This window comes from Ranitomeya imitator, chromosome 6, assembly GCF_032444005.1.
Source record: "Ranitomeya imitator isolate aRanImi1 chromosome 6, aRanImi1.pri, whole genome shotgun sequence".
NCBI lineage: Eukaryota > Metazoa > Chordata > Amphibia > Anura > Dendrobatidae > Ranitomeya > Ranitomeya imitator.
Window position 1 is genome coordinate 491833955 of NC_091287.1, and position 16120 is coordinate 491850074.

General features: G+C 44.2%; 1 protein-coding gene across 1 annotated transcript in view; it reads right to left on the minus strand.

The window, feature by feature from the left end:
* RGS22 (regulator of G protein signaling 22) overlaps window positions 1-16120 on the minus strand; it is a 189938-nt gene that overhangs the window by 90380 nt on the left and 83438 nt on the right. The window contains exon 8 of the mRNA XM_069731649.1: window positions 6734-7319. Within this exon, the coding sequence (XP_069587750.1) occupies window positions 6734-7319 (586 nt within the window). The remainder of the gene's footprint in view (window positions 1-6733; window positions 7320-16120) is intronic.

Here is a 16120-nt window from a genome sequence, read left to right on the forward strand (position 1 = left end):
CCCTGTGTGTCCACCATTCTGCCCCACTGTGTCCAGCATTTCTGCCCCACTGTGTCCAGCATTTCTGCCCCTGTGTGTCCACCATTCTGCCCCACTGTGTCCACCATTCTGCCCCACTGTGTCCAGCATTTCTGCCCCACTGTGTCCAGCATTTCTGCCCCTGTGTGTCCAGCATTTCGGCCCCACTGTGTCCGGCATTTCTGCCCCTGTGTGTCCACCATTCTGCCCCACTGTGTCCACCATTCTGCCCCTGTGTGTCCACCATTCTGCCCCACTGTGTCCAGCATTTCTGCCCCACTGTGTCCAGCATTTCTGCCCCTGTGTGTCCAGCATTTCTGCCCCTGTGTGTCCACCATTCTGCCCCTGTGTGTCCACCATTCTGCCCCTGTGTGTCCACCATTCTGACCCACTGTGTCCAGCATTTCTGCCCCACTGTGTCCAGCATTTCTGCCCCTGTGTGTCCACCATTCTGCCCCACTGTGTCCACCATTCTGCCCCACTGTGTCCAGCATTTCTGCCCCACTGTGTCCGGCATTTCTGCCCCTGTGTGTCCAGCATTCTGCCCCACTGTGTCCACCATTCTGCCCCTGTGTGTCCACCATTCTGCCCCACTGTGTCCAGCATTTCTGCCCCACTGTGTCCAGCATTTCTGCCCCACTGTGTCCACCATTCTGCCCCACTGTGTCCACCATTCTGCCCCACTGTGTCCAGCATTTCTGCCCCACTGTGTCCGGCATTTCTGCCCCTGTGTGTCCAGCATTCTGCCCCACTGTGTCCACCATTCTGCCCCTGTGTGTCCAGCATTTCTGCCCCTGTGTGTCCATCATCCTGCCCCCCGGGCCCCCCTGGATCGCAGCAGCTCTCAAAGAAAAAAAAAAACACAACTTCTTACCTGGCCAAGCTCCAGCGCCGGGTGAAGCTCCCTCTCCAGGCTCCACACAGACGCACTCGCCGCCGGGCCCGGCGGCTGACAATGACGTCAGACGCCGGCGACGCCGGCGAGTGCGCACTGCGGCCCTATTCAGCCGCCAGCCTCAGACTGGCTGGCGGCTGTTAACTATTGACGTGCGGGCTCGGGCCCGCACGTCAATAGTGTGCCGCTGCCGCAGCGCCTGCAGGGGGGGCTCGGTGACCAGATGAGACGGGGCCCGATGCGGGCCCCCTCTGCTCACCGGGCCCCATACGCCAGTCACGGCTGTCATGCCCTGATGGCGGCCCTGCTTACAAATACTGAGGTAAAATACTGACCAAATACTGATAGTGTGACGGCAGCCATACTCTGCAGTCACCAACAAAATGGCTGCTCACTGGGTTCCTGAATATCATCCTCTCTAATCCCTTAGCAAACACCCATAAGGGGAGGAGAGGAGACATCACACACGTCAGCAGACTCCGCCCATAATTACTGCAGTGCAGTAATGTGAGCTAGTTGTACACTAGGTTTTTCTGAAATTTCAGCAGCTGCTCCCCCTAGTGTTGAAAAGTGGAAATTCCAAAACTTTTCAAATTATTTTTCATATTTTACTAAATTATAAACAAATGATAATATTTTTTAAGAAAATGTAATCATTAATTCTTTACATTTTTACAATTTCTGAAAAAAAAATTTTTTTGATGGCACCTTCCCTTTAAGCTCCACCTATGCTCCGCCTACTTCTGCATGCATCCTGCGTCGTCCTGCGTACCTATCATTAACATTGGGTACGCAGGGACATGCGTTGTATGTGGTGCGTGCGGATGCAGTGTTTTGACGTGCCCGCTGACCGCACTGGAACGCAAAAAGTTGTGTGACACCCCAGGAATCTGGTTGCCACAGTGGTATTGCCTGCCTCCCGGGAAGAGTGATGCCATGCCTGGAAGTGAGAAGGAGTCCCCTTAGCAGGTAATACTAGCATACAACACTTTCCTGATTCCAGGCCAGAAGGGGGAGCTCTAGACTCGGTTTCAGGGTAGCTTCACTATAAGTTCTGGTCTAGTGGAGGAGTTAATGAGGTTGTGTGGGAACTGGTATGCCCCACAGCAGAAACTGGAGGGCAGGAGATTGCAGGTCTCCTAGCCACAACTACACCCGAAGGCTCAGCAGTGGATTAGAGCCCAGAGTCACCACATGAGAGGGACACCTGTAAAAAGGTTCGAGCTGCCTGCCATGCAGGTATTTCTCCACCAAAAGGACAGATTGAGGGAGGAACTTGAGGAAAGCTAATGCACCAAGAACCTAGAATTCAGCACAGAAAGGAAGGCTTCCAACCCCACCTGACTAGCAGGATTCTGAACTGCTTCCATGCTGCCCGGATTTCAAGATCACCTGTAATCTGTGTACCTGAACTTCACCAGTAAAAGGTAAAGAGACTGCAATCCTGTGTCCTCCAATTCTTTCCTGCACCTCAACATCTACAACCCCTCTTAGACTATACTGGTAGCCCTGGGGCCTCCGCTCCACCTGTGGGGAGCCAAACCAACTAAGCTGCAGTATAATCAGCCCCAGCGGATCCCTTTAAGCAGCGTCGGCCATCCCTGGCAGCGTACCACAGGTAGCGTCACAAACTTTAGACTTTATTTCCCAATACTCTTTAGTCCCCCTTTAATTGGACGCCCAGAGCCACGGACCAGGTCACCGCTGCCGTGATACATCCCTTTAAGAACCGGCCCGGTTCCGTGTACCCCACGGCCCTAGCGTGTGCTCCAGTTGCATTCCCGTGGGGTCGGCGGGCACGTCAAAACGCCGCATCTGCATACAACGCATGTCCCTGCGTATCCAATGTTAAAGATGTTAAAGATAGGTACGAAGGACGAAGCAGGATGCATGTAGAAGTAGGTGGATAGTAGGCGGAGCTTAATGGAGGGACTATGCAGCCATACGTAGACCAGCCACACGCAAGTGTAAACTTAGCCTTAGGTTGCGACAGGGTGAACTGTTAGTGTCAGCCCAGGTGGGAAGGAGTTACATGGGAGTTATTGAAGAAGTAAGAAGTAATGTTGATATCATCAGTAGGCAACAAGTGGGGAGTGTGTAGTGACTGAGGAATCAAAGAGTTAAAGTTTAGTGTTTTGGAAGCCTATTACCATCTAGGGCTGGAGTGCAAAGAAGGAAAGGAAGTCACAGCGACTAACACTGGCCTGTGTCACTCTTATACTAATAAGAAAGGTCATTCACCAACAGTGAGTACCTGCTGTAGCATAAACAGAGCGGAGGGAGGCGTAATAGGCAGCAAGAAGGAGTGGGCTACAAGGCAATGTGTCAAACCAGTCCTGGAGGTCTAGAGAGAATCCTATTCTGAATAGGAAGGAGTACAGGATGCTGCACCGCAGTGGAGGATACGGTCAGTGGGAGATCAGAGCTACGAAGCTCTTGGAATAAATACTCTGTCACTATGGAACCATACCTGAACATTAATATATTTATATGCCATTTTCTATTAAACTAAAGTATGAGCCTCTGCTTTATACAAAAGAAGTGCATAACATTAATCAAATGTTGAAGTTCTGGTTCAATAATTCAAGTAAAAAAGTTTTTATCTTTTTAGGCTATGTGCACACGTTGCAGATTATTTGCGGTTTTCTAGCGTTTTTGCGCTATAAAAACGCTATAAAACCGCAAATAATCTGCATACATTAAAGGGAACCTGTCACCCCGAAAATCGCGGGTGAGGTAAGCCCACCGGCATCAGGGGCTTATCTACAGCATTCTGTAATGCTGTAGATAAGCCCCCAATGTTACCTGAAAAAGGAGAAAAAGACGTTAGGTTATACTCACCCAGGGGCGGTCCCGCTGCTGGTCAGGTCAGATGGGCGTCTCCGGTCCGCTCCGGCGCCTCCTATCTTCTTTCCATGACGTCCTCTTCTGATCTTCAGCCACGGCTCCGGCGCAGGCGTACTTTGCTCTGCCCTCTTGAGGGCAGAGGATAGTACTGCAGTGCGCAGGCGCCGGAAAGGTCAGAGGCCCGGCGCCTGCGCACTGCAGTACTTTGTCTGCCCTCAACAGGGCAGAGCAAAGTACGCCTGTGCCGGAGCCGTGGCTGAAGATCAGAAGAGGACATCATGGAAAGAAGATAGGAGGCACCGCAGCGGATCGGAGATGCCCATCCGACCTGACCAGCAGCGGGACCGCCCCTGGGTGAGTATAATATAACGTCTTTTTCTCCTTTTTCAGGTAACATCGGGGGCTTATCTACAGCATTACAGAATGCTGTAGATAAGCCCCTGATGCCGGTGGGCTTACCTCACCCGCGATTTTCGGGGTGACAGGTTCCCTTTAAGCATCCTATCATTGTTAATGAAATCCGCAATTTCTGTGCACATGATGTGCATTTTTCCGCATGAAAAACGCATTGCGGAAAAATAATGAACCTGCTCATTAATTTTGTGTTTTTTTCGCGGTTTTCCCACTGTCTAATGCATTGGGAAATGTCAGGAAAAAAAACGCGCAAAAAACAAGCAAAAAAAAAACGCATGCGGATTTCATGCGGAAATCTGCCAGAAATGTCCGGATTTTCACAGGAATTTTCTGCATGAATTCCTGAACGTGTGCACATAGCCTTACAATGGTTGTCAGCCTCCCTGACTCGTACCATCATACATACCACTTGTGGCCTAAGAAAGGGTATGCAGCAAATCTCCACAAAGCGTACAGACACTCAGGAGTGTAGTCATAGGGTGTTTAGGGATGGTGAAGCAAACCTCGCCATGACGGAAGTAGCCATTGGCAGGTCTGGCTCCTTACAGTTGCACCTCCTGCAGTCTAGCAGGCTGTCAGACACAGCCGTGGAGCAAGGGTGAAGACAGAAGCAGTTTAATACTGTTTCTGTGTTCTCTTTTGGCCATCTATACAGTACTAAGTAAACACTATTCAGTAAACAGAAGCATCAAGCATAGCTAATGCTTCTGTAACACCTTGCGATCTCCTGCTGGCACATCAGAGCTGCTGGGTCCTAGCAAACCCACACAGATAAGCTTTGCCTGTGGTGTGTGATACAATAGGGGTCTTTTTTCCTGACAGCCCCAGTTACTTTGCAAGAAATTGACAATAGAAAAAAAAACATTGTGATCATAAAAGATCTCTTCATATAATTAACAAAAAACGTTGCACTCTGTAACACTATAGCATGTAAACAAAAAATATATCAAATTTCAATTGCATTAATGCTCTAGAAACTAGGAAAAAAAACCCTAAGATACTTAGCACATAAAAAAATGCAAATTAATGCATGCCCAGAAGCCACGGCAAGGCGACTTTCTTTGCTGGGAACCTATCCTAACATGATTTGTCTCCGGGGCTGAAGCCTACATTTATATGGGTAGGTAGGGGCCTGCTGTTATTAAAACAGTCACAGGCTGATGGGTGGAGTGCTCAGTCACAGTCACTTCCAAACAGAAAACTGGTGTGTACAGGTGCAAACTAAGAGTAGCTACATAAGAGTATCTACATACATAACTAACAAATAAAGTGACACTCTGTAACACTATAGCATGTAAACATGAAACATATGAAATATGAATTGCATTACTATATGCCTAGCAGCCATGACAAGGCGACCTTTTAAGCACAGTATCCAGGCTCTAAAAGAGGTCGTTCTCAAAGAATGGAAAAGATAGATGTTGCAATATGTCACCTACTTGTTCATTGCAGATCTATAAGACTTGGCGTTGTCCTTAAAATCATGGTGGTCATGCAAAATAATATTTGTAGTAGTTTTTGATGTGGGGTGTATTCATATTTGCATCATCTAATTTGAGTAATACTGAAGATTTTGTAGTGCAAGTTATTTTATTAACTTTGCTTTCATCTTATGGGTTAAAAAAAATTTCTATTAAAATCAGTCTTGTAAAAATTGTGGAAACTGTTCTTGTGTTGAGAGAGATATTGATCAAAATCTTACTTTTCAAAGGGGGTTGTACTTATGATGAGCACTGCACATAAAATACTTTTCAGAACACACATAACACAAAAAACAACAACAACATACATACACTTATTAGGTATCCACCCAACTGTAATAACCTGGAGAATTCATTCAATGGATTATTTGTTGTGAAACGTGAACAGTAAAAAATAAAAATTAAAAAAAACTAATTTATGGACCTGTTGATCTTGATTTTACTCCTCACTATCCCCATTCCCAAGATCTTTTACCTACTGCCTGCTTGATTTCACTTTGTTGGAAAATCTCCAGTGCATGCTGGGATACTCAAACAAGACGTCATCAGAGGCAGAGGCTGCGGTCACTGCCCTAGCCTCTGCCCCCACCCTGAAACAAAGCGTCATCAATGACGTCCATTTCAGGAGCTGGGCTCGTCCCTGCACTACTGAGCATGTGTTGATTGTCAATTCCAACAGATGGTCAGTAAGATCTTGTCACTGTGCAATATCTTTTCTAATGCACAGTGACAGTGCACTCCGTCGCCACCTCTAATGAGAAGTAACGACCTGGTAAGAGAGTGCACTATCAATGTGCATTGCATGGAAAAAAAACACATTAAGCAGAGACCAGCCCTGCTCCTATAAGGTAAAAAAAGGAATTTAAATCTTTTTTTCAGTTATTCCTACTTAACACCAGACACACAGCCTGGACCCAAGACCTGACCCATATCCCACGGCCCAGGGCCTGTGAAATTACAGAAAAACAAATATTTTTCACATTTTTCTTGCATGGGACTATTGCTGTCACACTGTCATATTTATGAGATTCTGCACCATATAAATTAGATAATTAGAATAAACAATAATAAGACTCACCTCTGCTTTCTTTTAATAGACTTCAACCTCTCAATATCCATCCATAGCAAAAAAAGTTTTTCTCCTGAAGTTCCCCTAATAAAGGCCTTAAACTTTTCAAACTCTTCCCAGCAACGGATATAGGAATATTCGTGGATTTTATGAGAAGTATCCGGAATGTCCAATTCTTCACTATCTGACTCGGAGATATCAAACTCTTCTTCGATAGAGGAGGTAGAGGAGACCCCTGTACTAGGTAGTTTTTGGATTGTCACCTGAGACAAGTCAAAAATATCCACTTCATTCACACTTTTCTTCATAAGGTTACCGTTCAGCTTGTAAACTGCAGACTTCATAATTTGATCGACATAATAAAAAGCAAAGTCCTCCATGGTTGGAAAGACGGGAACTTGAGTGTCTTCTGGTTTCTGCTCAACATAAAGTCTTATAGGGCTCGGAGTTGGGGAAGGTGCAATAGATACAGAATATTCGTCCTTCTCCCATGCATCGTGCATTATCTTATCGTCCCTCTGAGATTTGGCAGACAACGAATTCTTATTAGTGTGGGAAAGACTTGGTTTTTGGTGACTTGTAATACTCTGAGAAGCTTGGTAAAAGAAAAAGCAATGTTAATCACTTAGGCTATAGTCATACTGAGTTGTTGTTTTTTTATTATTTTATTTTAGCGGATTTACTACAAGATACTCCTCAACAACTTTTTTAAAAACGCTTAGAAAACTTTTCCTATTCATTTCCATGGGAAATCGACTGTTCATATGGGGAGTGTCAGTGCGTTTTCCCCCTAAAGAGGTTTTGAAAACTGCAGTCACTTCCTTTGAAACTGACATCTCTAAACTACGGATTTATGTCTTTTTACATCAACTAAGGAACTTGCCCCTCAGACTATGAGGGGTCATCACAACAGAACCAGACCCCAATCAGAGGACAATAAAACATTCCTTATCTAAGAACTGACCCAATATTTATGGACATAACTGTTTATCACTCATGGTAATTCTGCGTCATGTCATCTGTCTTATCCATGGGTTTTGGGTTTTTTGTGTGCATAAATATGTGATTCTTCAGAATTTCTTTTAGTCTTTGCCTTATGAAGAGACCTGTGTAGTCTCGAAAGCTTGCAATTTGTTACCATCTCTTCAGTTAGACATTAAAAGGTATCAATCACTGAGGACTCTCAATTCTAAATATTTTTCCATCTCTAAACTAGGCACTCTCAAGTGAAAAGGCTGCAAAAAAATGCTTTATAAAATAACTCTTCAAAACTGCTACAGGAAAAGGAAAAATCCTCAGAAAGGCTAGGTGCACACAAGGTCTTTTTAAAGCAGTGTCCGCTGCAGAGACTGCCTGAAAATAAAAAAAAACATTCAAAAGATTGTACACATTGTAGGGATTCACTCAGGTAGGCAGCGTTTACACAGGCAATGTGTTTTTTAGTCCAACAAGGCGAGGTTTATTAGCTCCATAAACTCCGGAGGGATTTTAACACAAAACAGACGTGTACAAAGGTAGATACAGCAGGAGAGTACAGTACATACGGCAAGTCAATCAATACTCTGGCAAGTACATGTTCAATACTCCGGCAGGTACACATCAAATACTCCGGCAGATACACATCCAATACTCCAACAGGTATATGTCCACCCACACACAGATCAGCAGGGACAAACTGGGACTGAAATTCACCCCTGGCATTTTAAATCACAGAGGCCCATTATGTCTCCAGGCCCGAGCACCAGGTGGAGTATATTGGAATATTACCCTGCCTGGTGGAAATCAAGATTTATTACAAGACCAATATTTCTAATAATACCAATAATACTGCTCTATAAGATTAAATAATTATAATATCAAAATAATAATATTGCGATATTACAGACAAATACAAAGCAAACCTTAACCAAATATAACCAGCATATACATTATTAATAATACCACCATACTGATCGTTAAAGAGGTTGAGGTTAAAGTCTATGTAATTTCATACTTCTGAATCCTAATAGCGCACACGGTGAGAAATCTTCGGCGCTGGCAATGAGAGCGGGTCGTCATGGCTTTTGCTAATTTCACTTGTATTGAGTGAGGCCATGCACATCCAGTCAGCACGTGATCACATTTATACAAATCGCGTACTTGCGGAAAAATGATCAGGGGCGAAACTACAGTAGGTGCAAGGGTTGCAATCGCACTCGGGCCCTGGAGCCTAGGGGGCCCCAAATGTCCCTTTGGCCAATATAAAAAGACTAATACTATTAAAGAGTTACAATAATTGAGGGCCCCATTACAGCTTTTGCTTTTTTTTGCCCAGGAAAGGTGACATATCAGGGCAGGGACCCAACTTTAAAGGATGCCTTGACGTGGCAGTTGGGTTCACATATATTGGCCAACCTATGCGCTAAGTACCTTCTTTTTCACTGTATTTTTCATAGCAATTTTGCAGATGAATATTTCATATATACGCTATATAGCGCTTTTATTCCCTTTTTCACATTTTTTATGGCAGTAATGCAGTTTCAATATTCTAGTGTAATCATTCTTGGTAATTCATGGTGCAACCTTTACAGTTTTTCATGTTACCGTTTTGGTGCCGGCCTCGGCAGGTCACAGACAAAAGGGATGCCTGTGGCCTGCTGGGGTAAGTGATGAAGCCAGCGACTTTGTGCTGTGTCACAACTGCTAACAGTGTGGGCATCTTGAGGATGCAGATCCTGATAACAATGTAGCAGCCAAGGTGGACCAAGACCAGACAGGCCCTTCTGGCATTTGTCAGATAGCCAGTCAGGCCTTTTCTGTCACTATCTACCTGCCCTCCGTGTACAGTGCAAGGGTCTGTCACTCCCTACCTGACCTCCATGTGTAATGCAGGTTTCTGTAACTCACTACCTGCCCTCCATGTGTAGTGCGGGGGTCTGTAATTTTATACCTTCTCTCCATCTTATAGACACCTCTCCATTATTAAGCAGTGGGCTTGAAGTCACCTGACAATACAAAGGTGACATCAACCCAAAAAATATGAACCCCACTTGCCACCGCTACAGGGCAAGTGGGAAGAGCCGGGCAAAGAGCCAGAATAGGCGCATCTAATAGATGTACCTTTTCTGGGCGGCTGTGGGCTGCTGTTTTTAGGCTGGTGGGGTCAATATTCATGGACCCTTACCAGACTGACAATACCAGCCCCCAGCTGTCATCTTTAGGTTGGTTGGTTGTCAAAAAAATATTTAATTATTTAAATAACTAAAAAAAACAGCAATCAACACCTGGTCATCTAATGGATAACGGAGACCTGGAGAGGCGTACAAGCCACAGTGTCTTGCACCCACTGTGAAATTTGGTGTCGGATCGGTGATAATTTGGGGATGATTCAGCAAGGCTGGAATTGGGCAGGTTGTTCTTTGCAAAGGATGTATGAATCAAGCCGCATACAAGGTTATCCTGGAAAAAACAGTTGAGTCCTTCTGCTCAGGCAATGTTCCCCAACTCTGAGGACTGTTTTTTTTCCAGCAGGACAGAGAGAAGCCAGCGCCGCCTATGGTTAAAATGCAATACATAAAGTGCAAATGCACATATTGATTTCTAACTGTATTTTCAAAATGAGACATTTAGCAAACAATTGATTCTAATTCTCAATTCTTTGAGCTACCCCGCCACGTCACGGCATTCTCATAATGGGGCAGTGCTACTCTACGTTTTTTACATTCGCTGTGCCATAAAGGCCTCCTAAACGAATTAAAAGCAAGACCACATTAAATGCAAGCTGTACCTGGAGCATTACTGAGTCACTCCCATGGCACCAGAGGGGCAAGCGAGGATAAAGGTTGACCAGGTCCAGGCATAGACAGTTCAGGTCCAACCTCCACACTGCCCAGCCAGCACCACAGATAAAGGGTGAGAGTGATTCAGAAATGCAACTGGACCTGGTCAACCTTTATCTGTGCTCGCCCTTTCTGGCACCATGGGAGTGATTCAGAAATGCTTCAGGTACAGCTTGCATTTAATGTGGTCTTGCTATTAACACATTTAGGTAGCCTTTATGGCACAGCGAATATAAAAAACGTAGAGTAGGACTGCCCCATTATGAGAATGCCGTGACGTAGCGGGGTGGCTCAAAGAATTGATCAATTGTTTGCTAAATGTCTCATTTTGAAATACAGTTAGAAATTAATATGTGCATGTGCACTTTATGTATTGCATTCTGACCATAAGCAGAGCTGGCTTCTCCCCTCTTTTGCGTTGCTTCCAAATAACCTGTTAAAAAATTCAAAGTATGTCATTGGGTGGGAAGGGGTTAAACAGACAGTTTGGATGATATCACAAAGCACATAAAGATCATAGACATTATATGACATCACAATTGGCATAGAATGTGCAAAGTGCAACACCTGAGATATCTTGTTTCATTAGAGCCTGACAACTTGAAGGAAACAAGTCCAGGTAGGGAACTCTTCACTCACGAATTGTATAGATGGAGGGTTAGTCATCGGATTCAGAACTACATTCTTCACAAGATTGTGAGACTGTGATTGTTATAATGATTCTATGATTTAAAAAAAAATGTGATTGACTAGATTCCAAGGAAAATATGAACATTTTGGTTCTTTATTAGGTCAGTGTGAGCCCTGCCCAACCGGGGTTACCAATCTGGACAACCCCTTCCCTAAATGAGGACTTGTTGGCGATCAACTGATCATGTGTCACTAGTCTTGAAGACCCTCAACGATCGGCTGGTTTGCCCTGTGTGACACCCATGTACTCTAAAAGCATGTAGAAAGGGGTGGGCCAGGTGAGACAACTCCATTTGGTTCCATTTTTGGGTAGCTTTGCCATTAATGTTGTGAAAACGTTATCGTAACAAATTTAATTGCAGACTGCTACAGTTCTCCGTTGTCAGCTGTCTTGGTCCTGTCGGATCAGGGGTGACCGGGAGCTGATGGTTTATCGTGATCAGCAATTGCAGTATGGCATCCTGTGTTTTCCTTTACTTCATAGAACAGTAGGTGATACGGATTAGAATAAAAGGGTTGGAAATGTTTAGGTTTTAACGTGCGTTATGACTCAATTAAAAATGAGGCTGTGGTTATCTGCAGCCTGTGATTTTGTTTTATTAATTCTCCTCTTGATGTTGGAAACTTGATACATAACACACCAGTGGCTGTTATTACGACAGAGGATATGACATCACAGGGAACATGACATGATAGATATCACATGACCTCACAATTGGTACAGAATGTATAAAGTTATTATCCTGAACCACCTTGTGTCCCCAGAGGGAGCAGCTTGAGGAAAACAAGTCCCGGTAGGTAGCTGCTCACTTAGCACTAAGGCCCCATTCCCACATTGTGTGCCATTGGGTTGTTCGTGGTGATGTTTAGAACTGCACCCTTTACCCCTAAAAAATGTCAGCAAATATCTCTGACGTGTTGTCTCTTGCGTATCAGAATAATTCCTTAAACAGGACCTACTATTTAATCCTCTTTTTTGTAATGATAGGTGTTATGTCTCATCTAGTGCAGATGAGCAGCTGTAATGAAGCACGGACAGATGACGGTGGTGCAGCAGGAAGGTTGAGCAGAAACAATAGACAACGTAGTGGTTGATGCCAGCAGGAGGACCAGAACTGGAATCACAGGATATAATGAGCGGAATTGATTAAATGGCAACTGGCGTAAAAGAGTTACAGACTCAGATCAGAGTTTGATCAGAATGGCATCAATTTTTCTCAGACGTGGAGAGGGGAGAAACAAAGTTTCTCCACCTTCTCTATTATGTCAGTCTGTGAAAATCGGATCACACTGAGATGTCATCCAAGTGGGGTCCAATTTTTTCACGGGACCATAGACGTGCATTGCCAATTTTGACTACGATTTTTTTCTGTGGACCACTGGGTACGGGGAAACAATCTGTCATTTGCACAGCCCAATAGAATATCATAGTATCATAGGTACGAGTGCTATCCGTCAAAACCACGGATTTCACAGACTGTCAAAATGGAGAAACTTTTTTTTCCCCCTCTCCACCTGTGAGAGAAACAGATGCCACTTCGATCGCACTCTGATAAAACCTGATCGAAGTCTGCAACTCTATTTTATATATACATATGTAATTTGTGGACTACGGCTACGTCCCCACAGTCAGTAATGGGCAGCGCTATGGACGCAGCACATGTCAGCTCCGTCCAAAGCACTACCGGCTTTTGAATGCAGGTGATTCTGCATGTGTTCATTGAACCGTGCGGAATCACCGCGTTCTATACATTGTACAGGTGATATTTATCTTGAGGAGACTGAGCGTCTCCACAAGATAAATAGACATGCTGCGGTCTGGAAAGACGCGCCGCATTTCCGTCTCCGCGGGTGTCGGTGCACGCATAGTGGGTAGCTTGCCGGGGGGACCGCTTCACAGGAGGCAGGGTCACTGCTTCAGCAGGCTGGTAGTGGCGGCAGGAGTTGGCCGATGCTGCTTGTCCTAGGCTCTCATAAGATGTTTGTGCCGGTGAGTGGAGTCCACTTTCCCATTGATATCCCTGTGGTGGGCCTTTGGAAAATCTCTGCCGAAGGCCGCACATGCTCGGATTGAGATCTTGGGAGATTTCATCTCCAGAGATCTTAATCTGCACATGCGCCACCTTCGGCAGCCATTTTTTGAAGCTCATAGCAGGGAAATCAATGGAAAAGGAGACTCTGCTCACTGGCACCATCATCATATGAGAGCCTAGGACAAGCAGCATCCACCCACTCCTGCCGCCTCCGCCAGCCTCCTGAAGCAACGACCCTGCCTCCTGTGACCTCGCTCCACCGCAGTTGACTTTTCCGTAAGCTACCTTCAGATTATAAAACGCACTCATTTTCCTCAAAAATTTGGAGGGAAAAAAAGTGTGTTTCATAATTTGAAAAATTTGATATGCCTGCAGAAGCAGGGAGTTGCTTTGTGCATGGTTAAGTGTCAAGTTTGCACCCTTAACGCCGGCCTTGCATAGATGTTTAGAAGCCTTGTGGTGCATTAAATTTCCCAATGTGTGGCTTATTCCCACTGGCAGACTCAACTTCAGATGTTCAATGAGCGATCTGTAATAAATCATTCAGTGTGCAATATTCTCGCCAGCACATGTCCTACTTGCCTAGGAGGATGTGCCACCAAGAGGCAGAAAAGGTTATTTTACCTGATGAACAAGAGTTTTGCTCATTCATTGGATCATCTGCAGCGTGGTTAGACGGTACAATTATCGTGAACGAGCGTCCCTAAGAAAGTCGTGTTCACAGTAATCCTGCAGTGTAAATGCATCTTTGGCAGCAGAATATCTATTGCTAATTAGATCAGCATAGTATTCATGGAATTAGATTGTAAACTAGGAGCAGGGTGTAGATTAGTCTGTATGCTTTCATCAGCATGTATATTGTATATTATATTGTAAATTAGGAGCAGGGTGTAGATTAGTCTATAAACTCTCAGGGGCAGCCTGTGTACTGCATATTAGATTGTTGTAAGCTCTTTTAAATGTTACACGAATAAATATTTCAACTTTTATTTCCTGGTTGGATGTGCCGACATATGCCCTCTCGTCATTTCAGTATCGCTGTAATGACCAGTGGGTGCGGCAATCACCAGCATGTCTCCAGGCTGAACTGAAGATCACAAGCTGTCAATGTGGTGAGCTCCTATACTCCCCCTCCCTCATTTACCTGTACATTATTCTGTATGCTCTCAACTACATGTATATTGTATATTAGATTGTAAGCTCCTAGGAGCAGGATGTATATTGTATATTAGATTGTAAGCTCCTAGGAGCAGGGTGTATATTGTATATTAGATTGTAAGCTCCTAGGAGCAGGGTGTATATTGTATATTAGATTGTAAGCTCCTAGGAGCAGGGTGCATACTGTATATTAGATTGTAAGCTCCTAGGAGCAGGGTGTATGTTGTATATTAGATTGTAAGCTCCTAGGAGCAGGGTGTATATTCTATATTACATTGTAAGCTCCTAAGAGCAGGGTGTATATTGTATATTAGATTGTAAGCTCCTAGGAGCAGGGTGTATATTGTATATTAGATTGTAAGCTCCTAAGAACAAGATGTATTTATCTTTTCCCTTCAAAATCGACTCTCCTGAGCTTATAATACATGTAGATATACAGCAATATGCAGCAGGACAGATTTGATCCAGGGAAATATCCGATTGCCACAACTGGGGTCAGGAAGGAATTTTTTCCCTCTTGAGGCAGAACTCTCCGTGGGGTTTCTTCGCCTTCCTCTGGATCTTTTGATCCAGTGGCTCTCAGCCGGTCCTCAATGCCCACAGCTAGTTCTGTGTTCTGTATAGTGTCTGACCTGAGAGTCATTGTGATCATGGTTTAATTTCTTAAAGGGTAATATTTTTATTACAGTGTTGCTTATTGCTATTCCAATAAAAAAAATTAAAAGAAAAAATAAAAGTGTCATGGGAGTTTTTGTATTCACTTTCTTTTTACACAGTTACAGTGATAGGACTGATCATTACTACCCTCAATACTCTACAAGTTGAACCAGAAATTATAGGGGGGTGCCTTATACAGAAGGCAGACCACATATATCTCCACCCATTGTGGATGATAATATCAACTCCTGTCCCAAGATACATTAACCCCTTAGTGACAGAGCCAAATTTTTTAAATCTGACCAGTGTCACTTTGTGGTAATAACTCTGGAACACTTCAACAAATCCCAGTGATTTTGAGAATGTTTTTTCGTGACACATTATACTTTATAAGAACAAGATACACGGCACTCTATAGATTTGTGAGTAGAGGTGCTCGAGTAGGGTTTCCAGCCCCTTAAATCAACTGTATCAAAAAGCTTGGCACTCAATAATGCTGGTAGAAAATAAAGTCATTTATTTTACATCTGGACAAACAGATCAGCTGTGCTCGTATCTTGCTAAACGTTTTCGGTCCTTTGTGGACCTTCCTCAGAGCAAGTTTATCTGGAGCGTAGGATCTGGACATTTAATCAGATGCATGAGTATGCTGACAATATATGTAGAGGCAAGTTTCAGAGGCAGTAATGGAGACTGTGACTGTGAGCAGAGTAAGCTGCTTGGGCATACGATGTGCCCACACTGTGCACGTTATGTTGCCTGGAGCGCTATTTGCCTCTACATAGTTAGGGCCAGAAATATTTGGACAGTGACACAATTTTCGCGAGTTGGGCTCTGCATGCCACCACATTTGATTTGAAATGAAACCTCTACAACAGAATTCAAGTGCAGATTGTAACGTTTAATTTGAAGGGTTGAACAAAAATATCTGATAGAAAATGTAGGAATTGTACACATTTCTTTACAAACACTCCACATTTTAGGAGGTCAAAAGTAATTGGACAAATAAACATAACCCAAACAAAATATTTTTATTTTCA